This window comes from Pantherophis guttatus, chromosome 11 (genome assembly GCF_059756535.1).
Source record: "Pantherophis guttatus breed Tessera chromosome 11, ASM5975653v1, whole genome shotgun sequence".
In the NCBI taxonomy this organism is placed as follows: domain Eukaryota; kingdom Metazoa; phylum Chordata; class Lepidosauria; order Squamata; family Colubridae; genus Pantherophis; species Pantherophis guttatus.
Window position 1 is genome coordinate 27,146,601 of NC_142073.1, and position 26,268 is coordinate 27,172,868.

The 26,268-nt window shown below is 44.0% G+C and overlaps 2 protein-coding genes across 8 annotated transcripts in view; both read right to left on the reverse strand.

Moving 5' to 3' along the window:
* Positions 1-3,892, reverse strand: part of CNOT1 (CCR4-NOT transcription complex subunit 1) — a 164,662-nt gene extending 160,770 nt beyond the window's left edge. For 2 of the 7 annotated variants that reach the window (XM_034425699.3, XM_060681496.2), the window contains exon 1: positions 3,696-3,845. The gene's annotated coding sequence lies outside the window, so the exon portion shown is untranslated. Of the gene's footprint in view, positions 1-3,534 lie in introns of all 7 variants that reach the window. The other 5 variants (XM_087877186.1, XM_060681495.2, XM_034425696.3 and 2 more) reach the window with 4 other exon arrangements.
* A 422-nt stretch (positions 3,893-4,314) lies between these two features.
* On the reverse strand, positions 4,315-22,773 carry LOC117670332 (lysosomal protective protein-like). Its single transcript, XM_034425400.2, has 11 exons — positions 22,610-22,773; positions 18,010-18,121; positions 16,709-16,843; positions 15,928-16,086; positions 14,881-14,972; positions 13,578-13,662; positions 11,944-12,093; positions 10,784-10,911; positions 8,241-8,403; positions 5,726-5,815; positions 4,315-4,466 (listed from the first exon to the last, which is right to left on the reverse strand). Exons 1-11 carry the CDS (start codon positions 22,771-22,773, stop codon positions 4,380-4,382), a joined length of 1,365 nt encoding a protein of 454 aa, XP_034281291.2. The 3' UTR covers positions 4,315-4,379.
* Positions 22,774-26,268: the final 3,495 nt, after the last annotated feature.

The window sequence follows — 26,268 nt, forward strand, 5'->3', positions numbered from 1 at the left end:
ACTGGTGGAAGTCACCTAAGCACTTGGATTTAGAGACTGTTCAAGTAATGATTTCACTATTAACAGCAGTAGCTTCTTCTGCAGGCATTGAAAGAATATTCTCTTCCTTTGGACTCATTCATTCTAAATTGAGAAATCGTTTGGGACCCGATAAAACAGGAAAGCTTGTTTTTCTTTTCCAGATTATGAACAAAGAAGAAGGTGAAGATGACGAGTGAGCTACAGAGGACAGTATTTAAGTTTTTCATGTGTAGTCTGGGCTGACAGTCTAAGTTTCTTAAAATATATATATTTTGTTTAGCCAAATTAGTTAACAAACATGGATGTTTGTTTAAGCAAATAACATATGCTGTAATGTTGTTTCAGTTGAATAAATCTATTTAAATTGTTATTATTAAGGTAATGATTATTTTTCTCCTTCCTAAGTACAACAGAAAAGTTGTCCAAATATGAATGATTAACCTATTAAACTGGGGATAAAAAAACTAATATGAAAAGTTGTTATTCTAAAAATCTTCATCTACTTGTATATTAAGGTTATACCAGCAAGAATTAGTCTTTATGTAGAAAACTATGATTTAAATCAAGCCTTACTGACTAGTGATTTAAATCAAATCCACGCTGGCACCCACAGTGCATTCCTATTATTTATAATTGTTTTGTCTGGCCTCTGGCGCCCTCCTTTGTGAGCTTTCTTCATACAGATATGTTCAAGAATGTAGGGATTACCATAAAGCTAGTTGCTTTTTCTTTTTAAAAGAACCTATGTCAAATGCAGCAATATTTGCACTACTACCATCAAGAATAGTATCATTTCACAAAAAGTATTCTTAAAACCCTGGCAACTATAATAGTCACAGAATATTACAAACCAAAATTAACAATTGCCTAACTACATATATTGGATTTAGTTGCAATCTTAATTGGCAGAATGCATAAAAAACTAGAATTATTCAACATGCATAGAAATACCACGATGAAACAGATTCAGTAACATTTTTAAAAAGAGCAGCTTTAGTTGCTGTAGAACTACGTCTTCTAAAAACTCAAGGGAACACACAGAACATTCCTTATGTTGATTTGGACTCTGGACATTTAGCTTGGTCTACTCTATGTTAACTAGCAGTTTTCCAGGGCTTTAAGAAAAGAATTTTTCCAACCATGTATGGAGCTGCTAAGGATTCAAATAGAGATATTTTGTTTTCAAATACGTATCAGGACATTGAAAAAGATAGTCAAAGTCAAAAAGATAGTAGTCAAAAACCCAAGATACTGTTGTTTTAAAAGATCTAATGGGCTTCATATAAATATTGATAAATGGCACATTCAGAACACTAAAATTCCATATAAAATATTCCAAGTCTACTTTCAAATTGAACAGATGAACAAAAAACACTAATAATATTAAGTTGCTGTCCATGAGAGAAAAATTATATATACTGTAAGCCCCACAGACTAACAGAGCTAGATGGGATATTGGAGGTCTTCTAATCCAACCACCCCGCTCAAGCAGGAGGCCCAGCCTGACCTATCAACAATTTTTTAATTATCTTCATCATGAACACTTATAATTAGGCTGGTCTACTGCAAATGACATCATAAAAAATAACTGAAAGATTATGAATCTCAGGCAACCTTCCTGTGAGATGACTTGAGTTACCTGCTCTTGATAAGTACATTATTATCAATGCCAAATCATACCTAACAAAGAAAGGGATTGGGTTAAAATTACAATAGGAATATCAATTACACAGCAGTGTTGATGTAAAGATGCTGGATTAGGCATTTACAATAAAAATTACAAGGAAATGTAACATTGCAGCAAAAATGTTCACTCTAATTCTATCATATCTATATATGTCTACATTCATAGTGTCAGGTATTCTAATGTGGGGCATTAGTTAGAAGTCTAACATTGAAGCATAGCACTTCCAGAAACTCTGGAAATATCTCTCTGTGCAGTGTATTTCAGCGGTCTAACCCTATTGTAACTAAGGAATGTGCAACTGTTGCCAGAGGTAGTGAAAGCTAAAACATAAAACAAAGTAATGAAAATGCATTCCTTTCCAGTATCTAGAAATCTAGCAAAGTTTGTAATCGAAGTACATTCCCAAGGGGTGGATCTACTTGCTCAGAGGAAGTGTGACACCATACAGAATAAGCCAATTCACAATTATTAAGCTTGGTTTCCCAATAACCAACATAACTTCTATCTTATTTGCCTCCGAGACCATATACATCAAAGACAAATTCCTTGTGCGTCCAATCATACTTGGCCAATAAAGAATTCTATTCTGTTCTATTCTAATTATAGCTTGTGTAGCCTCATCCAGATCATCGCTGAATTTAGCCTATAATAAAGTCCTTACAATTGGACAGGAAGAATTATTAGTTGTCATAATCATAGTTAAAAGGCACCTCATCCCTAAGTTCCACATAACATCTCCCAGCAGTTTCATTAAGAAACAAGTTGGAATCTAACAGCAGAAGACCTCTACAGAATGACCTCTATAGGCAAACAAACAAACCAATTCTATGGGCCCAATTAGTTAGGCTGCCCTAGAGAGCATTATAGTAACTGAAGGAATGCTCATTACTGACAATCCAGATGACAATCACATATCCTTCTAATGGAAGAATAGGATTTAAGTTACAAACCATGATAGATGGGGCAAAAGATGTTAAAACAAATGCTACAAATGCTTCCACCATATTTACAAATAAAACTGCAAGACTTATTACCAAAGAAATTATAGCAGAGCCCAGATTTGAATCAGCAGCTTCCCAATTTACAGCTTATTTTTATTTGTATCCTGCATTTATTGATTTTACAAATAAAGCGAAGAACATATCCAACACACCTTCCTCCTATTTTCCCCACAATAAAGTGAATTGGGCTGTGACTTGCCCAAAGTCACCCACTTGGCTTTCATGGCTAACACGGGACTGTAACTCAGGGTCTCTCTTGCTTTCTAATGTAACTACTAGACCAAACTGGCTCTCTTATCCATTTCCATAAACTCTAAATTAAAAACTATACTGTGTGCTAGAATCCTACAACAGAGATCTCGTTCAATCAAGAAAATTAGCAGCAGTTGCAGGGCCGACTTTTTAATCCTGCCGTGTTTTACAACCTGGCAAATTCACGGGCACAAGGCCTTCAATCGCCACTTGCCGAAGTTCCTCGGCAAGTTCAATACCTCCCCCCCACCCCCCCGAAGAGAGACGCGCCTTGGGCACCCAGAATGGTAGGGAACGAGGAGCTCTGACTAACGCGGCCAAGGGCTGAACTTCCCGGCACATCTTCCTCCTGGAGTCCTGCAGGAACCGCCCGGGAATAGGAATCCTGCCCCGCCGAAAAAGCGCTTCCGCCAGCCGCGTCCCCCCAACCGCTCGAGGCACCCTCGGGCCTGAGGCGGCAGCGGCACCCGAGAGCCCCAGACCGCCACGTGCTGCCCGAGAGGACAGCGGCGGCCCCGGGAAGCTTCGCGGGGAGCTGCGCCTGGCCCGTCGCCGCCGCGGGAGACCACCGACCTCCCGGCAGCCGCCCGGGATCCGAAAGAGGGACCGCCGCAGAGGCCTCCCCGCTCAGTTGCGTTGGGCAAGCGTTCGGGATGGCCGGCAGACCGCTCCCCTCTCCCGGCGCTTTGGAAATTCCGCCGCTTTCCAGCCTGGGGCGCAGGCGCGGAGCTCACCTCGGGTGGCTCGGGGCGAGAGGTCTCGGGCCAGACCAGGCACCGGACTAGCCGCTCGCGTTCTCCCTAGTCGGCTCTCGAGCTGGTCCCCAAACAAAATGGCGACCGTGGCCGCGCGCTCACGTCGCGGCCTTTCTCTTCCCGTCTTCCTCTGCGCAGGACGCAAAGCAAGGAGGCGAGACCTGGACCTGAGGCTCAGTCCGCCTGCGCGGAAACAACTTTGACCAATCAGAGAGCCGTCCCGGTTGGTGCTCGAGTCCGCCTCCAATTTTGTACCCAATCCCTAGAAGGACACCCCGATCTCGCCTTTGCACTCTCGTCGACGGAGGTACGCAAAGATTCCCTCATGAAGTTGACGAGGACGGGAAATGGGCGGGGACTATTAAACTCAGAAGACCTTGCGGAGTTGGGGTCCGGGTGCGATTGGATAGTTTAAGTATCGAGCTCGCCGAGGCCAATCGCAGCGCGGCGATGGGAAGCGATCGCGTCAGTCGCGAGGGCAGACGCGCGTGCGCAACGGGCGGAGGTGGGGCGAGAGGCTGGGGTCTCCTTCAGAAAGGGCGCCTGGTTTCGGCGAGGTGGGCGGGGCGAGCGGAGTGACGGCACGGAGACAGCAAGATAGGGCGGGGCCTTTTATTGACTGGCTGGGGAGCGGGGGGAGGGGGACTTCTTCCGGCGAGCGGTTCAGGCGTGGCTGGATGGGCCGAGGAAGCGGCGGAACATCTCCAGGGCCGGACCGGGCTTGTACTGCGGCACCATGTGTCCGGCGCCCTGCGGAGAAGGAGGCGAGAAAGGCGAGCCGATGAGGCAGGAGGAAAGGGCGGTTCCCACGTGCAGAGTCAACGGTCCGCCTCCCCGAACCCCCTCCGCTTCCCGCTGAAGAGCCCGTCAATGGTCGGGACTGGCGGGGTTGCCATCGCTAAAAAGTACGATCGCGTGATGTCACGCTTTACCACCACGTGGCTGACCGATGGCAACCCGGCCTCAATTGTTGTCCTAACTCGAGGACTACCTCTACCCGATAGAGATAGTCCTCGATTTACGACCACAATGGAGCCCAAGATTTGTTGCTCCGGGCAACGTTAAGTGAATTTTGCCCCATTTTACTACAGTCCTTGCCACGGTTGTTAAGCAAACATTAGTAACAGTTGTTAAGTAAATCTGGCTTCCCCGTTGACTTTGTCAGATTACCTTTGTGACCAAGGTAATCATGTGACCTCAGGACACTGCAACTGTCATAAATGAGTCCGATGCCAAATGTTGATCATGTGACCATGGGATGCTACAACAGTCATAAGTGTAAGAAATGATTATAAGTCACTTTCTTCAGTACCATTGTGATTTTGAACATCACTAAATGAACTGTTGTAAATTGGGGACTACCTGTATTTTATTGTAACTGATTCCTAGAACAAAATATCTTGTTAGTTTCACACATCCCACAAAGTCGGAACCAAATAAACTGGATTATAATGCAGCATTGCAGGCTAATTCTGCCTGCTGCTGGCAGTTCAAATCTCACCAGGCTCGAGGTTGGCTCCACCTTCCATCCTTCGGAGGTTAGTTAAATGAGGACCCAGATTCTTGGGGGCAATATGCTGACTCTGTAAACCGCTTAGAGAGGGCTGTAAAGCAGTGAAGCGGTATATAAGTGCTATTGCTATTATGGCTTAGTAGTGGTGTGAAAATTCAGACCTTTGCTTTGTTTCTGGTGATCAGTGCTGGAGCTGTTTCCCACAAGTTCTTCCATAAAACTGAGATGGGAGGTTTTTTGACAGCCACAGCCTTTATAACAAGTATTCAGTAATCGTGAGAGAATCAAAACATCTCCACTTTGCCATAGAGGTTCTTTCCAGGAATTGCAAATTACTTTTTCAACTACGCAAAGGCCACTGTGCCTTGAAAAACAACACCTATCCCTTAGTAAAGTAATCATCATTAGCTTCTATGGATAGGGGAAAAGAGAGACTTTGGCTTCTTTGATGTGAGCCTTGGTAAGAATGACTATTAGATGAGAATTGCCCACTGACCTTTACAGTGAGGAATGTGATGTTTTGGTATTCCTTGAAAAATCCGGCCACTTGATCATTGAAATACCATGGCTGGTATTCACTAAGTACCTGTATGATGAAAAGGCAGAAGGATCAGCTGGGGAGAAACCTGCCTCCCATCCAATGAACTGGAGATCCCAACTTTTTGAACTAATGGACACCTCTGGGAGTTTTTACCAATGGCTCCCCATCAGAAAACACTCACGCCGTCTCATGTCGCAGGGAAGAGATCATTGATGTACTAAATGTTTGTTTGTCTAAAAATTAAAAAACTTTTTTTAAAAAAGAAAACACTCATGAGGTTTTTTTTCTGCCACTTCTTTTAGCCTCCCTGGAGAACGGTTCAGCTGTCAAATAGCTTTTCCTGTTAACTACTAATATCCAGTAGAGCCCGTTTTTAGTCTATGGTAGCCCAAAATCAAGAGTCTGATAGCACTTTTTCCAACAATTAAAGGTGTAAGCTTTTGTGAGCTACATATATCTGATAAAATCACCCTTACCTCACAAAAGTTTATGCCAATTTGTTAGTCAGAAAAGGTGTTACCAGACTCCTAATGATTTCTGCTTAACTTTTAGCTGATAGCTACTTTTGTGTAATTTAAATCCATTGTTTGATGTCATGCCCTGTGGAACAAGGCTTTATCCTTGTTGGATAGGTTTTAATCATCTGTATGGCATCTGTTCAGGTACTGGTTGTGTAACCATATTCTCTCATCATCTTTTCTCAATACTAAATATTTGGGCTGTGTGTTTGGAATTCAAAGGAGAAAAGATGCTTCAGAGCATATTATGGATGCTCATGTAGAAACTGCTGCTTTTTTTTCCAGGATCACATAATTACCTCCTTAGCTGCAGTTTGCCAAATTAATTAACTAACCATCCAGCCCATAGGTCTGTAGAGATTCTCAGTCATCCAGGTCATGGTTTTCCCAAAGGTGCTTTTTCAGGAGGCAACTGGACTTCCTTGTTTTTTCTTTTGAAGACGTTTCACTTGCATCCAAGGAACTTCAGCTCCATTCTCCACTATCCTGTCAGAGCTGAAGAAGCTTCTTGATGAGAAGCGAAACATCTTCAAAAGAAAAAACAAGAAAATCCAGTTGCCTCCTGAAAAAGCATCTTTGGGACATCCAGCCCATACTAAACTGCCTTACATTAATTACATTGTGGGATAGTTTGAGAAATTCTTGACTGAAGTTAAGATACTTTAGAGCATTTTCCACAATTTTATTAGGGACGTTTCCTAGCCTTAAAAAAAAAGAGTAAAGCAAAATTTGATTGTATCAGATACATCCTTTCTTCTGGTAATTGCCACATCATTTTCCAGAGCTTATAACCAGATTTCTCTATGTTCTACTTAAAACCATCTTATCTATTTATTTATCAAACTTAAATTGCTGCCCATATCACCAAACGTTACTCTGGGGAGTACACAACAAATAAAACAACAAATGTAAAAAAGAAACATATAAAACATATTATATTACTAAATATTACAAAAACCAAATAGAAACCATAATTGGAAAGGATAAGAATGGCCACTTTAAGAATAGATGGCTAAACAGATCTCTGGGTGCCCTAGATTTGATAACAAGCAAGTCTTGAGGGCCTATTGGACTATCAAAACGGGGAGCTAATCTAATTCCTGGGCCCAGGGATAGAGTGGGTGTCCCAGCAGAGGGGATGGGCTGAGAGGGGGACTGACCCAAAGTCCTTAGAACTCACAGTCTCCCATTTCCAATTCAGTGCCATGACCACTACACCAAACTGGCTCTCACCACAAAAATTAAGCTTAATTAACAGTTACTTACCATTTTGGAACTTAAGACTCTCTTTTTAGACCCCGTTATCAGGCCATTTATCAGAAGGAAATTAACTGAAGATTTCCAGAATGTTCCTTCTTCCTTTGTCTCCCAATAGCCCAAAAGAAAGCTGCACTCCCCACTGGTCTCTTGCCTGTTTTCTTCAACAGAATAATTGAAGGGCCTTTGAGAAGCACCCCTCTTTGGGGTGGCAGCCATTTCAGAAATGTGAAGAACAAATAAATAGCTGCAATACAGGTAGTCCTCGACTTACAATCACAGTTCAGCCCAAAATTTCTGTCACTAAGTGAGACATTTGTTAAGTGAATTCTGCCCCATTTTATAATGTTTGTTAAGTGAATCACAGCAGTTAATAATACTATTAAGTGAATCTGGCTTCCCCTTTGACTTTGTCAGAAGATCACAAAAACTGAATCACCTGACCCTGGGATGCTGCAACTGTCATAAATATGAATCAGTTGCTAAGCATCTGAATTTTGATCACGTGACCGTGTAGATGCTGCAACAGTCATAAGTGTGTAAACATTCACAAGTCACTTTTTTGCCATGTAACTTTGAATTGTCACTAAATAAATGTTGTAAGTTGAGTACTACCTGTATTTGTTGCAAATCTTCCATTCCTAAATCAGATTTTTTATGCCCAAAAGAAAGAAACATTTTTCTCAGATACTTACAGGCTGATTTAAAGCATCAGTGAATTTTTCACCCCCCAAAAAGTTGCATGCCATGTCCACATCACCATTATAAACCAGTGCACGAAGATTTTGTGTCAATAACAACTTATAGAAGGGAGCCATATCCGTATATTGTCTTTGGTAGGTAGCAGATATCTGTGAGCTGTAACAAGAGAAGATCATGAAAGGGCTGTCTCTTCTTTCTTCCCACCATTAAAATTAGATGAGCATGCATGTGCTAAGTATGAGTGACCAGGAAGTTCTCACTTGCCTTTCCACTAAGGGAACTCTTTCCTGCTCATATAGGCCAGTAGAAGTAAGTTCATCTGAGTGCCAAGTTGGACGAAGAAAAATATTACGCACTCCTCATGTCTCAGAGAAAGTAAAAGAGAACTCACTTAACGATCACAATTGGAACCAGAATTTTCACTGCTAAGCACCATAAATTATGGCGTGATTGTGCCTTAGCATCGGAAATTCTGGTGTTCCCAATTACCATTAAGCAAATCACTGCAGATTGTTAAGCAAGGATTTCACATGGTATCGATTTGTGACCTGCTGGTTATCCCATTGACTTTGCTTGTAAGAAGCCAGTGAAGAAGACCACAAGACCACAACGACAACAGTGACTGCACTGTTGTCATTGCAAATCAGACATGGGGCCCCTGGGTTGCAATCGTGGTCGCAGGGATGCTGCCACCAATGCAAGTGTAAGGGCCAGTGGTAACTGCCACTTGTTCAGGACCATTGTAAATTCAAATAATCACTGAACGAGAGGTTAAGACACCTGTATGTACTGAGGTAAAAATTCATTCCCAGCTTGAATTGAATATTGGAATTTGAATGAATTGGAACCTTGATTTTGTTAGGTTTTGACTGTTGTTAGCGGCCCAGAGTTATGATATGAGGTAGGTGGCCCTATAAATTGAAATAAATAATTGCTCTATTATTGAATGGGATATTGCTCTATTATTGAATGGGATATTGCTCTATTATTGAATGGGATATTCAGGCAAAGTGGCTTTATAAATTAACCTAGTCATGTCTAGGAAGTATGATTTGAAAGTAAACATTTGAAATCCTATTAAAGTTGGTTGGGCCTATGGAACTTGCAGAAAATATATCTGGAAGGCAGCATTTATAAGGCAAATGGCTGACATAGGTGGGCCTCCACTTACAACAGTGAGTGAAGTTACGCTCCTCCACTTACAAAAGTGAGTGAAGGTACACTGAAAGTGACTTACGACTGTTTTTCACAACTATTGCCACATCCCGGTGGTCAGATGATCAAAATTCAGATGCTTTGGCAATTGGTTCAAACTTATGACCATTGCAGTGTCCAAGGGTCCCCTTTTGCAACCTACTGACAAGCAAAGTCAATAGGGAGGCCAATTCACCTAATAACCATGTTACTAATGACTGCAGTGATTCACTTAACAACTATAGCAAGAAAGGTCATAAATGGGACAAAATTCACTTAACAATTGTCTCGCTTAGCAAGAAAAAAGATGGACTCCCTTGTGATTGCAAGTCAAGGACTAGCTGTACTTCTGTCCACCCTGCAGTGGAACAGGGCAATCGGGAGCACCACTTCATATGGCCAGGTAACACTAATAATTGCAGAGATGAATGGCCATGAAATGTTGTGATTGGAAAGTCAAGGTCTGCCCTCCTCTGGTAGAGCCTTTGCCTCAAACGGCACTTTCCATCTTTCCATCTGAAGCCTTTAGTTGGTGCTGCCCTAAGTGCTGTTCCGACAGGCAGGGCTGTCTATTTAAGTGGTTTTAAATTGGAGTTTTAACTTGGGGTTTTAAATTTTGGCCGAAACTGTTTAATTGATTTTAATTAATGGCGCTCACATGTAACACCTCTCCCACGCGAGTTGCACTGGCTCCCGGTGGTCTTCCGAGTGCGCTTCAAGGTGTTGGTTCTTACCTTTAAAGTGCTCCATGGCTTAGGACCTGGGTACCTACGAGACCACCTTCTGCAACCAATAACCTCCCACCAACCAGCACGCTCCCACAGGGTGAGCCTCCTCAGGGTGCCGTCACTAAAGCAATGTCGACTGGTGGTTCCCAGAGAAAGAGCCTTCTCTGTGGGGGCACCTACCTTTTGGAACAGGCTACCCCCAGGGATACGAATGATCCCAGATCTTCGTACTTTCCGTCGGGCACTTAAGACCTTTCTATTTCACCAAGCCGGGCTGGCATAAATCTCTTCTAATTGTTCTAAATCTTTATGCTGAAGATTCTTAACCGATGAACCAAATTGGCTTAATCATGTTATTAATTTTATATGTATGTATGTATGTTATTTTAACTGTTCACCGCCCTGAATCCTTCGGGAGAAGGGCGGTATAAAAATTAAATAAATAAATAAATAAATACTTTTTAATGATGATGTCTGTATATTTATGTTTTTAAATTGGCTGTACACCGCCCCGAGTCCTTCGGGAGAAGGGCGGTATATAAATAAAATTAACATTAACATTAACAGGTCCTCTGCCCTGGCTGCCTTTGAGCATCTGAGGCAGAGCCAGTCACCTGCAAAGCTCCCAGTCTGGCAGAGAGTGGGGGATGTGAAGGGCCTGCCGGACGTCATCTCGATTCAGCCAGACATACATGGCAGTGGCATTTATGCATTTGGGCACTCCTGGGATAGAGCCAGTGTTCTGGAAATGAGAGCAAAGGTAAGTTGTTACAGAAAAAAAATGCCTCGGAGCCCATCCTCACTGAGGATAATCCAACTCATCATTTGTTCATCCTTTGTTCAGGTCTGCTGCTTTGCCTGTGTTCGGCTGAAAACTTCAGTGCTGAATAGTAATACTTCCAAACTAGCTTTTGCTACTGGATAGTTCAGAAGCAGCACATTTGGTATTCTTGCTTGGACTTAAATTTTGTTCTGAGAAAGCCAAAACTTCTCAAACTGGGAAAAGGTGGATTAAACCCCTGAAAGGCTATGGTTAAGAAAGGGGAAGAAGTCAAAGGGAACCTTTAAAAAAGGAGAGAGGGACCCAATCCTTGGGAGGGGTGATTGTTCCACCAGGGCTTGCTAGTCTGGCCCATCCAGGCCAGCCTCCCTGCACCAGCCACAGACCCTCCTTGGGAAGCCTGAGGAGAAGCAGAAGGCTGCAGCAGAGGATCAGAGGGAGCCACAAAACCATGCAGATTGGAATGATTACTCGCTTACTGAGCTGGAAGCCTCTTTCTCCCAAGATTTTCCTTTATTAAATAGAAGGTTTGATTTATCTCTTCCTTTGGCAGGAAAATGGCTGGACTTTTGCCATGCAGCTCTCTTTTCAAACTAAAGAATAGGAGGAGTATGGTTGGTATGGTTCAGAAAACCTTGGTGTGAACTTTTGGGTTTATAGACCATAAAGCATGATTTGGAAAGTTCTGTCCATCCACTATGTTTGAATTCATCTTATACGTGCAACCATTTGAGGACTTCTTATTTTGTAAATCAATCTCATTCTAAATTTATTTATAAAACAAATGTAGGTAAGCTTTCACAGCATTACAGCATAAAATTGCACCAAAAGCTTTTTGCTTTCATGCATCAACTTGAGCCCCATTTTTATGTTCCCTTTGGAACATAAGTGTGGAGAAGGCTTGATCGCGCTGAGCAAATCTTAGCTACAGGCTAGCTATAAATGATGGAGCAAATCCCCTGCAGAAGCAGCCCCAGGGCAGCAAATACTCACCGGCACTGGGACATTGAACTGATAGTGACGGAAGAGGTTGGCCAGGTCGGCTTCATAGCGGCTCTGGTAGAGTGCACCTCCCCAGCAAGAAGCATAAAGGTTGTACATGTTGAGGCCAGTTCCAGAAATAAGCTGGTATGCTTTTGATATCTTGGGATGGAAGCAGGGAAGAAGAAACAGACACCAGTCATCTCTGTATGTGTGTGTGTGTGTGTGTGTGTGTGTGTATATATATATATATATATATATATATATATATGTTTTCTCAGGTTTTCGCGGGTGTTTGTATGTAGGTCTTTGGTTATTCGGGTCTTCTCCCACGTAAAATTGGAAGTGTCTTGGCGACGTTTCAACGAAGTCTCGAGACTTCGTCGAAATGTCGCCAAGACACTTCCAATTTTACGTGGGAGAAGACCCGAATAACCAAAGACCTACACACACACATATATATATATATGATGTCAGCACGTCAAGATGCATTTATCTTAGTGCTGAAAACCTGACATATAAAAATGCACAAGGGCCTCTTGCGTCTGATTTCTCTTGGCTCCTGTTCAGGTTCAGGCCTGCTTGCTGGTGGGGAGTGGGTGTGGATGTACAGCTTTTGTCAGCTGTGTCAGACCACCACAGTCCGCTAGTGACTCCTCTGACATTGAGGTGGGAGACCATCATGGTGCTCGCTGACCCACTGCAGAGCCCTGGGATGCTGAGGTTGGAGACACCACTGGTGGGGCAGCTGATGGAGGTGGGGGCCAAGAGGTTGGAGGCTGAAGGACTTTGCCATTGTGGCCCTGTTGGAAGTCTCAGCAGCGAGTGACAGATCAGGATTTTACAAGTCAGAGGCAGGCAATGTGCAAGGGGGGGGCACCACTAACTGGGTCAGGAGGCTGTGGGCCAGTTCCAAGAGTGCACTTAGGAGTGGAGAGCTGGCACTGAACTGCAGGAGTGGCTGGATGGGCATCTGCTGCCTTTGGTTTCTGCTCTGGATTGTGTCAGTTTGGGTAGAGGTCCTGGAATAGGACCCCTGGCGTTTCCCCCATAACTTTCAAGGATATGATTTGTGCCCCCCCCATCCATAGCAGGGAGAAACTGGGTACCCTTTCCCTGCAGGAGCTTGGCCCCCTGATGCTACTGAGTACTTGGGCAGGTGCAGTTGGGTTGTGAGGTTGGCTGTGCATGCCTTTGCCTGAGGAAAGGCATGTGGCTAGAGAGATGGGAGGGCAAGCTGAGACATCCCTGCGCTTAGGGAAGGATGGCAGGGAGCATAGATAGGTTGTATTTGGGGACCTCCAAGCTTGGCTTGAAAGCAAGCCTGGTGTCCAGTCTTTAGGTTTACCTTCCAGTACTGGATCTTGGACCCACTTGCTTCCCCCATGTTCCCCCCCACCCACCCACCTGAGCTGGCCAGGCTGCCTGCAGTCTGCCAGAGAGCTGTAGCTGAGGGTGGGGCAGACCCTGCATCTTCCCATTCCTAATCCAGTCCCTTAACCGCAACATTGCATTACCAACACTGTTGCTTATTTATTTTCAGAACAAAACAGAGTTCCCTTTGTGGCAAAGAAGAAATGGGCTGTTCTTGAGAGTCAGACGTTGAGAATTAAAAATATAAATATGAATTCAACCTAATCACTTACTGCTGTAATGCAGTCCCTGTTGTCATTGCTGGCGTAATTGCAGTTTCCTCTAGTGCAGCAGCTTTCCACAAGAGAGGACCACAGGCTGCAGGCCGGAAAAGTGGAGAGAAGCGATCAGGCAGAGGAACCTGTAAAACAACCTCCTCTACTCCTACCTACCAAAAATACCCAATTTGCTCAAAGGAAATTCTGCAACTTCCCAGCCATTCCTCCTGGGGTTGCTGTGCCTGGAATGTTTGCCTGAGGAGGAACTAACACTAAAGGTGGGATAGGAAGCATTCTTCTAATCTGCCAAAATATTAGAATACCGGGGTGGGGTGGGATGTCAACATCTGTCCCAGAAGGAAGCCATGTTGCTGGTTCCAAGTTGGGGGCTATTTGGGAACAAGGGACAAGTTTAGCGGGATTCTTTTGAAGTCATGATTGAGGTCAGCCTTATAAATCTTGGTAGTAAATAAATAAATATTCGCCTTTTTCCTCCTATCATACTGAGCTTTCAAAAAAATCTTAATATTTTACAAACCTGTGTGCCAACCTTAAGCCTTGGTAGGCTTAAGAGCCTTGGTAGTACAGGGGTTTAAGGCACCCTGTTATTAAGCTTATTAAGACCAGCTGCCTGCAATTACTGTGCATTGACTCTAGACATATTTGTTTGGTATACTCTGGCAGAAAGCATAATTATTGTAGGAGAGGACCAGGCTGAGCCTGAGGGAGGGGTCAAATGCATCATAAGTCACAAGTCCCTTCGCACCCACAAGAGATCTAAGTCCAGCCTCGAATGCCTTCTTAATTTCTGCTCGTTTCCCTTGACCATTAGTAGCTCAGATTCTTGTAGAGAGCTTAAGTTTCCAATGAAATATTCATTTGAACTGGCTGAATCTCCTGATTTCCCTGGTGCTTGATAATTTATTTGGGAATAAGTACCATTCTTAGTAGAAAAGGAGGCTATCTGCATTTGTTATAGCACCATAAGATAAGACAAGAAGCAAGTAGAGAAGATGGAAACTAATCAAGCCAAGTCTCTTGCCTGAGCAGGGGATTGGACTAAAAGACCTCCAAGGTCCCTTCTGTTTTGTTCTGCAATACACAAATGCCTGACTCTTAACAAGTACAGTGAGCGAAAGGCACTGCAAAGAGACTGGGTTGGGTTGGTCTTGATGTTCTCTGGGTAACCACTAGGGGATTCCCGCGAGCAAGGTAAATCCAGCTTGTAATCCCCCAAACCAGCAGGCCTTTTGCCCCTCCAGACCATTGGGATTCAGGGGCTGAATTCTGCCCCCCCCCCCCGCCCTGCCATACTCACTCTTCTCCCAGCACTCCATGCGAGTAGGCAAATTCCATCAGGGTCTGATCATTGAGGGAATAGCTGCTCATGCCGTTGCCAACCCCAAATCCCTGAGAAATGGGAGAGCAAAAGGTTATCTTGAGGAAGCAGCTGAAAGGAGGGCAGACTTTGCTAGGACTGGGCTGGAGTCAGAAGGGGTCTGCCCTTCAGGCTGTCATTTTGGAGGGGCTCTGTTCTCCAAGATAGAGTCCCCCAGATGTGATGGCAATCAGTAGCTTCACAGAACAGATTGTATATCACGAAGCAAGTTGGCTTTTCCTAGATTTTGACATCTTACTTTGGCTGTTTGATTGTGACTATACAGGTAGCACTTGACTTACGACCACAATGGAGCCCAAAATTTCAATTGCTAAGTGAGACACTTGTTAAGTGAATTTTGCCCTGTTTTACGACCTTTCTTGCCACGATTGTTAAGTGAATCACTGTAGTTGTTAAGTTAGTACACAGTTAAATGAATCTGGCTTCTCTATTGACTTTGCTTGTCACAAAAGGAGATCACATTAAGAATTAAGGAGAAACTTCCTAACAGTGAGGACAATTAACCAGTGGAACAGCTTGCCTTCAGAAATTGTGGACATTCCATCACTGGAGGTTTTAAAGAAGAAACTAGACAGTCTGAAATGGCACAGGTTCTCTTGCTTGAGCAGGGGGCTGGACTAGAAGATCTCCAATGCCCCTTCCAGATTCTATCCTGTCCTGTCCTATCCTTTTCTATTCTCAGATCCTGGGGGACAAAAGGCAAGAGGCTACCTTTAGAGGAAGCCACCAAAACCAGAACTTCTTTCACAGCTCTAGGGTCTTCCAAGGTGGCTGGTTAAATGTGAAAAAAGACCTCAACTTGTTTTCATCCTTGCAAGCTCTGTTGTTTGTGAAAATAAAGGAAGTAGGGTGACATCCCAAGAGTTGCGTTTCTGAATAGAGAAGGCATTTCCTAATCACCAGGAACTCTAATCCTGACCCCAGTTGACTAGTGAGAAGAACTTCTTGGGGTGCGATTATTTTTACCTTCAGATTGATGGCTGCTGACCCCTCCACAATCTTGGCAGTCAGAGTGGGAACATAGATTCCACCATAGCTCTCCCCAAACACATAAAAGTCATTCTGAGCAAAATCTGGAAATTTGGTAAAGAAGCTCTGGAGAGCTTGGTAGTTCTCTTCAGCAACCTGAAAGGGAAAGATGTCAGGTGCAGCACATGCATATTTTGCCTATAATATAGGAATTCCAGAGTGTTTGCTTTCCTTGGGAACAGATAGATAACTAAGAAAGGAGAATTTGTAGCTCAGGGTTGAAATGAGGGCTCCTTGGTGCTCTCTGAGCTTGGTGGTGTTCTTGCAGACGTTTCCTTACCTAGACTAGGTAACATCATCAGGTAACACATAAATAACATTCTATAGAGTTTAAGGGGAGTCGGTCCTGCTTGACTGGGTGTTTCCCAACAAAAGAAACCACAACCCAAGTGTTCAGCTTGAGAAGAACCACCACACAGGTTGACCCACAAGCAAGGCTTGGGACGAGACCAAGGAATGAGGTGGTAGACCAGGAAGACACATCAGTTCCTACCTGCCCATAGAGTTGCACACAAACTGGCTAGGTAGATGCCAGGCCAAGCTCAGCCACCAAACAAGTGAGACGTGTCCCAGCTACCAAGATGCTGGTTCTGCCACTGGGGCATCCCGGACAGGCTGCCCCTCATTGACAGATCCTTTAGACCCCATGTCTCTGCTGGTTTGCTGTGGGGCAGCCTTCACACAGCCACTTGGGCAGACAGAATCGGAAGGTGCTCACCTGGCTGTCGCTGACAGGATTTCCATAGCCTGTGGTATAGGAGTAGCCCACTCCACCAGGAGACTCCACGTAAAGCATGTTGGCCACCTTGTTCCAGCTGTCGGGGTTCAAGTAGAGCGTGCCATTGTCATGCAGCTGTAAAGAAGAGGAAAGGAAGGTGCCCTTGCAAATGGTCATCATGTTTTGCATGGTGAAAGTTGCCAGCCTCCCCCCCGCCCCCCCCCCCGTACGCGTCCATGACAGAGACTGCTGGGCAGCAGATCCTTCCTAGGGCTGGCCCTGAGAACAAATTGCCCACAATGGGTGTGCTGTTGTGGCCAGTTCTACAACTTCCTTTGAAAACTATTCTCATGACCAGGAAAATGCTTAGCAGCCAAAGGACGAGGTAGAACAAAGTTCCCCCCCACCCCCGGAATACCCAATCTTTTGTTGATACTACACATCTTCACAACTCAACAGAGAAATCTATTGTGAAGAATCAGCTATAAACTGGGGGGGGGGTGTTAATATGGGAAAAAAGGGAACGTCCATGACACTTGTAAAGGAAGGCATGGAGTGGGGGGAGAGGAAAGGCTCAAGGAGCACAGCATGCCCTGGTCCCCTTGGGGCTTCTTGTGTGTTTCTTTTTGGCCCTGGCCCTTAGTTGTGCCCTGGTGAAGTGGGCATAGCTGCCAAGGCCTTGCCCTGCCTGCTTGCTTTCTCCATGAAAGGAGGTTGGCTGACTTAGGGCTTGCTCTGGCGAGGGGGCATCCTACTGCAGGGTTTCACTCAAAAAACTCTGGTTATGATCACCACAGGATGAAGTTGTGTGAAGGCAGTCCACAGATCTTGAGGGAGAAAGTATAACAATATGCGGAAATGGCCTTGGAAGAGACACAGCCTCGTGGTTGGATGCTGAGCCCATGTCAAGCACGTGAATGGAGCAGGAGGCTCAGGAGCGACCCTCCCCCCTAGTTTCTTGGGCTGTAAAGGAAATAAGAGCAGGGGGGAGGGAGGTGCACTTTCAGACTTGCATGATTCTATTAATGTAACTTTTTCTAAGTTCATCTGGCTGTGTTTCCTGTTTGGTCTACCTTGCAAGGTCTTGCACTATTTCCAAAGGGCCAGGGCTAGTTTGTGAAGTCCAAGTAAAGGCCATCTATTTTGGAGTACTAGTGGAGCTGAGTGGCTCCCAAATAACTGGAGCATCTGGGTCAGGCAGGGCTTCAAGGACAGAAGTAAGGACCTGTAGCAGATGTGATTTCCTCTCAGCCCCTTTTCTCTAGAGCACAGCCCAGCATGCCTCTCCCAGCCAGACTCACATGGAAAGGTCCGTTCTCAGCCAGAAAGCCCTCCATCGAGCTGCAACCAGGACCCCCATTCAGCCAGAGCACCACGGGGTCAGCAGCAGGGTTGCCCTGAGACTCCACAAACCTAGAATAACAGAATAACAGAGTTGGAAGGGACCTTGGAGGTCTTCTAGTCCAATCCCTGCTCAAGCAGGAGATCCTATCCAGTGGTGGGATTCTACCGGTTTGCACCGGTTCGGTAGAACTGATTGTTAAGTAGTTAAGTAGTTAAGCAGTTCAGAGAACTGGTTGTTAAAAGAAATCTCCTCTTGTTTTTTTCCACTTTACAAGGTTAATCCTGTAAGGAATTACAACATTCTGTGTTGTTTCCTAGCCTAATCTTTATTGCCCTGCTTATGGAAACTGCCTCTCTGGCAGTATTTAATTTAATTTAATTTATCACATTTCTATGCCGCCCAACTCCCAAGGCGGCTTACAGCAAAAATAATGCGAACAATGAACATAGAAAAATTATTTAAAAACATTATAAAAACATTTTATTATTTGAGTCTCCGGAGAAGGGTGGCATATAAATCAAATTTAAAATAAAAAAAATAAATAAAAATTTTAAAAACATTAAAAGCCCATGCACACCATTCATGACCAGATCTCACAAGATTGCAACTGCGAGATCAATGGCCCTAGACCTGCTGGAAAAACCAGGTCTTCACCGCTTTCCGGAAGGCCAATAGGGTGGGGATAGTCCGGATCTCAGGAGGTAACTGGTTCCAGAGAGCTGGGGCAGCCACAGAGAAGACCCTCCCCCGCGGGCCCGCCAGCCGGCATTGTTTAGCCTAGACTTACTGTCACTTCCGGTTCCAGAGGTTCTCGGAGGTTTTTTTTTTTGCTTGACTTTCTTAAAGGGGAAGGGTTGTTTTAAGCTTTTTACACTGCTGTTGGGAAGAAATACTCCCCTGTTGGAGTTCTTCCAGCCAGGGTGCAATGATCAGCACTTTGAAGAAATAATTGAATACGAAGCAGAAGCTTTTAATGACAAGGAACCAAGATGTTCTAGCTAGCCAATTCAGCAAAGCTTATTGACTAGCTAGAAAGATTGACATTCAAACGTGAGTTTACATACCCTTTCTGACTTTTGGTCTAAAACTGGTTTTTGGTGAAGTTTAATTCTGTGCTTGGTGATGTTTAATCCTGTGTTTAGTGATGGGATAATTTTCCTTATTCAGCTTTGTTTGGAAGGAAAAATGTTAATCCCTATTCCTGAAAAGAAGCAGCTTTGGAAATCTGTCTAGTTCTGTGTCTATTTGTTCTGGTAATCGGTTTAACAAGCAACAGATACTCTTGTTTGCTCCTTTGCTTCATTCTGGAGAGCTTAAACAACCTCTCTGCTAAAGAAACCCTTTAGAACACTTTATGAGCAAGAGTTGGCTGCTGATAGTTATCACTGCATTTTAACTATTTTAATTCCTCAAGGTGCTCTGGGCACCCTCCCTGATTTGTAACTCCAGTTTGCAGGTATTTCTAATCTAATGATTGGTATTTAGGGCATCTTTTTGCAAACAAAGAAGCTTTTTGTATTTTTATACAGGTAATCCTCGATTTACAACAGTTACAATGGCCCTGGAAAAAGTGACTTATGACTGTTTTTCACACTTATGACCATTGCAGCAAACTGTCATTAGGGCAAAGAAGCGATGCCACATGACCACCTGGCCATGCCCACCCAGTCACATAAAGCACCGCAGTTGTGAAATGAGTGATACGGTTGTTAAGAATGCTGCAATGGGCATAAATGATGACCAGTCAAAAGGGTGAGGGCCTGTCAGAAATCACTTTTTTCAGCCCTCTGGGTAGTCCTTTTGTGCATATGGACTACTCAGAGGGCTGAAAAAGTTATTTTTGACATGTCCTCACACTTTTGACCAGTCCTCGCACTTACGACTGTCCTCACATTTTACGTTTTTTGCCCTATCTTGTTACCATGGTGAAGAGAAGCAGTTGTGAAATGAGTGACATGGTTGTTAAGAATGCTGCAATGGGCATAAATGTGAGGATGGTCATGAGTGTGAGGACCAGTCAAAAGTGCGAGGACTGGTCAGAAATGACTTTTTTCAGCCCTCTGAGTAGTCCCTATACACATAGCCACGGCCACCCGGTCACATGATCAGCTAGCCACGCCCACCCGGTCATGCCACAGCCACGGCCACGACCACGGCCACAGAACTGGTTGTTAAAAAAATTGAATCCCACACTGATCCTATCCCATTTCAGATAAGTGGCTGTCCAGTCTCTTCTTAAAAGCCTCCAAGTGATGGACCACCCAGAAATTCTGAAGATTAGCCATTCCACTGGTTAATGGTTCTCATTTGTCATGAAATTTCTCCTTAGTTCTAGATTGCTACTCCTTGAATAGTTGCAATCCATTGTTTTTTGTTTGCCTACTTTGGAAAATAGGTAGATTGCCTCTTCTTTGTGGCAGCCCCTCAAATATGTTGTGGCCTGCTGGCCGCCGGCCCCTCTAGCAGCCGAATCAGGTGAGGAGGAGGCGTGGGGGTCAGGGCCAGCATCAAGGCAATCTGAAAGCTCCAAGGGAGAAGAGGGAATGGAGCTGTCAGAGATAGAGACAGAGGCGGAGCCTGGGTCGTCCATCAGCTCTCAGATGGAAAGTTAACAGTCCCCAAGTCTGGAGGTGGCTGATGAGGAAGAGGAGGAACAACAATTAGATGTGCAAAGGCAGGAAAGCAGTGGAAATCTGTGGGCCGATCCTTGGGACAGAAGAGCCACCGCTCTTTAGCGAAGCCCCACCCTAGCTCTGGGGATAAGAGGCAGAGGGCGGAGATGAATAGATGTGGCAGACAACTATTCATCTCCTTGCCGGACAGACCTGTTAACCTGCTGTGAGAGACAGAGAGATTTTTTGCCGGGGCTGCTGGGGCTCCTAATATTTAGGTAACTACAGATGGTTTGTCATGTTTGGGAACTGGGTCAGAACAAAATATTGGAACACTGCTATCATGTCACCCCTAGTCTTTCTTTTCATTAGACTAGACATACCAGTAGTGAAATTCAAAAATTTTCCCTACTGGTTCTGTGGATGTGGCTTGGTTAGGCATGGCTTGGTAGGCGTGGCTTGGTGGTCATGTGACTGTATGGGCATGGCCAACTGGGTGGGCAGGAATGATTCCTGCAGACCCCGCTGTTGCTTGAGCAGGGAGGGTGATGCTGAGGAGGAGAAAAACTGTGAGGTTTTGTGCCAGGGGGCTGGCCCTGCAGTGGTGGCTTGAATGGCACAACTAAAGTTGTGCTCACTGGTGAATGTTGGTGTGCTCAGGGAAGCAAGGGGGAATGGCGTGACAGCGGCTTCCCTGCTCAGCCCTGACAAGCGATGCATGGTGCCCACACCAGTGTCCCAAGAGAAGCAGAGAGGATAGCTGCTTGCAAGCGGACGAGCAGAGATAGAAAGCGTATCTGAAACAAAGATAAAGCAATACTTAGAAAGGTCTGAATTACCTAAAATACCAGAAAAATACAAGAAGGCTTTGGAAGAAAGAATAACGATGATGGAATTAACAGAGGGGATTAAAAAACAAAAGAACGGTAAAACACCGGGTCCAGATGGTTTGCCAGCAGAGTTGTACAAAATATTACAGGATGTAATTAGCAATACAATGTTGGAAGTATTTAATAAACTTTTAGTAAATGCAAAAATATCCAACTCTTGGGTAGAAGCATATATTACTCTTATACCAAAAGAAGACACAGACTTACAACAAGTTAAAAATTATAGACCAATTTCCTTGTTAAATGCAGATTATAAAATATTTGCATCAATAATGACAAATAGATTGAAGAGATTGTTAAATGAATTTATTCACACAGATCAAAATGGTTTCTTTCCAAAGAGACAGATCAGAGACAATATGAGGACAATCTTAAATACTTTGAAATATTATGAAGTACACCCAGAAAAGCAAATGGCATTGATGTTTCTTGATGCACAGAAGGCTTTTGATAATGTGAACTGGCAATTTATGATAAAACAATTGCAGACTATGGACTTTGGGGGAAGATTTATAAATATGATTGAGGCAATTTATAGTAAGCAATCTGCAAAGGTGATAATAAATGGAGATATGACAGAGAAGGTTAATATTATGAAAGGAACAAGGCAGGGATGTCCTCTATCCCCATTGCTATTTGTGTTGACATTAGAGGTGTTAAATAGAAATATAAGACAAAATGAAGAGATAAAAGGGATGAAAATTAAAAAAGAATATAAACTACAAGCATTTGCAGATGATCTAGTGTTTATTTTAAAGGAGTCAGCGGACCTCTGCAGCTGACAACTATAATGAATACGAGGAGCACATCTAGGTAGCTTTTCTGCCCTGGCATTCATATGGCTCATGCTGACCATATCAGAAAGCAGAATTTCCACACATAATTGGCTAGTACGGGTACAGCTCTTGACTTTTTCAGCTCTACCTTATCTGCAGTTCTTAGGGAGATGATATTTCTTCTGAAAATAAACTGGCATGTGGTAAAGAGCCCTTCTGCAGCAGAAGCCCTCTTTTAGGAAGCATCTGTTCTCCAGTACCCCTGTTCTCCTACTTACCAGTAATGGAAATACTGGCCAGGGCCTGCTGGGAGGTAGCCTGACCATTGTCGGAAGGCTGGGACTTCAGACAATCCTGGCAGAGAAGAGACAAGATCTGGTGTGTATTGCCCGAGGCAGAGGCCAAGGATGGCACAGAAGACGGCATACCAGCAGCTGGCCATCCTAAAGCTATAAGGCAGCTGGACTCTCAGCCACCTTATATCACAGTTCTCCTGTTTGCTCACTTAATTAAAAAAACAAATCACACATCACACAGTACCATTCCTTTGTCAATAAAGAGAAACAATGGGTTGCAGGTTGTACCAGCAAAACATACTTGCTTTGAAGAATACTTGGAATGTCACCTTCTTCTTGTTTGCCTAACAAGTTCAAGTTCCAACTGACAGTCTTTTTAAAAAAAAATCAGGCATATTTTAAGCATAAGAAACATCAGGAATCTGTAGCATTTAAACTCTTCAAATGCAGACATATTTCTGAAAGCCACAAATATTAATAAACAATCATCATATCCCTCATGATACACTTAAACTTGAGATCTTCTGATTTCAAATTTAGCTTACCCTGAATCTCCCTTTTCCTATGTAGTCTAACTCCTTAACCACATCATCAGCAACACTGTTGACTATTGCTTTTCTCCAAAGGATGTAGAGCTGCATCAGAACTAAATGGCATTCCTTTTTTTTTCAAAGAAAAAGTGGGATCTTCTTGATATTTAGTCTTTTATTATTTATTATTTGATTTGTATACCGCCCTACTCCCGAAGGACTCAGGGCGGTGAACAGCCACAGGAGAAAAACACAGTCTTCTAGAATTAAAAATATAGAAATGAATTAGATGTAGCCACTCATGTTGTAATGTGGTTAGGCGCCATTCACTGACAACCTAGTTGGGGGTAGCCCTGGCACTACTTACTGTATTTTTGAAAGGTGATCATGAATCACTTGAGGGTGCAGCACTGCCAGAGGTCTCCACTCTTGGCTTCAGGCTGTGCTGGAGGAAGCTGTGTGCGACCCTGATTTTACAAGTCACCTTATTTCTCACCAGGAGTTCTGTTCTGGGGATGATGGTTCAAACACTTGCCTGTAAAAGTGACAAGCTGGGTGTCACTCAGCTCCCCTGCCACTCAGTTGGTTTCTTCTCCCAAGTTCCTTGAGCTAATCTGGCCTGGTGTTGGAGTCTCTCAGCTTTGGGGGCAGGGTCACATCTGCTTGCTGGTTCTGATCAGAAAATGTTTGGGAATTTAGGAAATATATGGAAATCAAGGACTTGTCTCAAGTTATTTCTGGCCTGATGTAGATAAGCAGACATAGGTCTGAGTTTACAGCATTTTCATCCCTGAACTTTGTGATCTGGATACGGAGAGTATAATATCGAATCCCTTGTCGGTTAATGGATAATGGTTGGATAATGTCTTGCTTCAGTTGAGATTGACAGATATCTAGGTCTTTTCTGCAGTTGTCAAACTTCCGAAAGGCACACACTGCAGGGGGGTGATGGATCCTAAAGCTTTTGGAGGACACTTGAGATCTTGGGAGTTTCCCAGGTATCTAATAGGGAGTTCTGCTGATTGCCTAGTTACCCTATGGCCAGAGACAGTGATGCAGGCGCTTTATAGTGTATTATTTCAATTAATACAATTAATGCTATCATTTTGTAAAATGCTGGGATGTTGAGATGTGACAGTGAAACAAATGTCCATCTCTGAAAAATGGGCTGGGAGCCATCCACAATCTGAACCTTCCATTCAGGGAAAAACAAACTATTGTAAAAACTGTGCCAACTGTGCCAATATTGCATCATTTTTTTATTAGTGGAAAAACCTGGCAGGGCTGTGGGGAAGAAAGTAGGATGCTAGGTCCCTTCCCCACAGCTGGGCAGTCCTGCTATGCTTGCCTGCCTTCCACACTGCCTTCCCGGCATCCCTGTGGCCAGCTTGCAAAGGCAGACAAGCGGAAGGCCACGTGGAAGGCAGGCAAACATGACAGGGCTGCCAGGAAGGGAGCTAGCACCCTTCCCTGCCATGCTTGCCTGCCTTCCACGCTGCCTTCCCGGTGTCCCCATGGCCAGATTGCCACACTCAACACTGACTCACACACAAACAATTGTCAACACACTCCATTATTAACAGGAATTTAATTTTACCTTGAGCAACAACCATATTTTGTGCCCACTCTGAAAATCACAATTTTTATTTAATTCTGCCTCCCAAGTCTTAAGGATTTCAGCTGCTCTTCCCCTGGCTAAAAATTAGTATCCAAGTTAGTAAATTCTCTAAAAACATCTTGGCAAGTATTCTGTGACTGACCTGCATTTTAAATTAATACTTGGAAGAGAGGCTCCTCAGACAAGCTAGCTCTTCCTAATTATTCTTGCTAGCTGGGAGATAACAAACTTCTAATCTAAACTAATTGCTTGCCTTCAGAAGTTGTGGATGTTCCATCAAGAAGAGACTTGTCTGGAATGCCTTAGCAGGAGATTGGACCACAAGACCTCCAAGGTCCCTTCCAACTCTGTTATTCTATTAATTATCCTATCGGTTAATTAGTTCCCTCTTGTCCTAGCAGGTGTGTGTTAGAGGCTCAATCGTTTATTAAGTTTATCGTCCATCTGTACGAAGCAACATTGAGCAGCTTACACTGTAACAAAATACAGATATAAACACAATTATAAATATTAAAACACATTACAGTTGCAAAAGATTACGAACAAACAAAAAACCATGTTTTTAAAGTGGAACAGCACTGTGCCTTCTCTGTTCCTGCATCAGGCACATCCAGCATAGCTTTTCCTTCAGGGCAGCTTCCTTTTCTGGCACCTAAATTAACCACTTTGGGGTAGAGGAGTAAAGGAGAGGTTGCAGGACCCGGGAAAAAGCCCCTAAGGCTGCCTACCTGCAGCTGATTGAGGAAAGCCCCCCCCCTCCCGCCACCAGTGGAATGGAACAACTTGTCACAGCCAACTTCCTGCAGCCAACTCACCACTGCCAATTTGGCTTGGCTAACTCACCATGGCCAGCTTGCCACAGCCAAGTCGCCATGGGACAAGAAAGACTCTTGAATCCATTGTTAGCAAAAGTATACTTTACTAAAGCCAAGTGGTTGTAAAAGAAGCAAAGCTGGATCAGAGATTTTTGTGCCCAAAGCATATGGTTAACTTTCCCCTTATTCTCACCTTCTCTCTGTTTATCTTTGAATGTCCAATTAAATGTTGATAAATTGTTTGGGTAACAGTCACTATCTTCATGGACTAGATGTTTCTGCATTCATGGTGTGACCTTGGTATGGCCGTTGGCTCTCACGGGACTGCATGTAGTTTTAATTCCTCTCCTGCTACTCCCCACTTACCTTGCAGTCCCTTTACCCACTGAGTACGGCAGGCTAACAACAAGCAAGGTATGACAAAGCATCCTTACATCCTTTCTTTAATCATTCTATTCCACCATTTCTTCAATATTATGTAACTTTTGTCTTGCAGTAAGTTGTTCCACAGTAAGTTGGCCATAGTGAGGTGTTCTAGACACTCCCCTCCCCATCAGCTCCAGTATATTCAGGGAAGTTTTTTTAATCAACTGCCTCAAAATTTATGGTGTCTCCTTGGCTGTTCTCCTTTAATATCTGTCCCACATTTTCCAACAGCATCGAGACACACATTGGCAA

Bases quoted from the DNA above. Each gene is read 5' to 3' on its own strand.
- LOC117670332 (XM_034425400.2), bottom strand. From the start codon at position 22,773: ATGGCCAGCTGCTGGTATGCCGTCTTCTGTGCCATCCTTGGCCTCTGC. The intron at 14,973-15,927 runs GTAAAAATAATC...CCCATTTCTCAG, and splicing joins CAGCAGCCATCAATCTGAAG to GGATTTGGGGTTGGCAACGG. The intron at 10,912-11,943 runs GTGAGTATTTGC...TCTCATTTCCAG, and splicing joins AGTTCAATGTCCCAGTGCCG to AACACTGGCTCTATCCCAGG.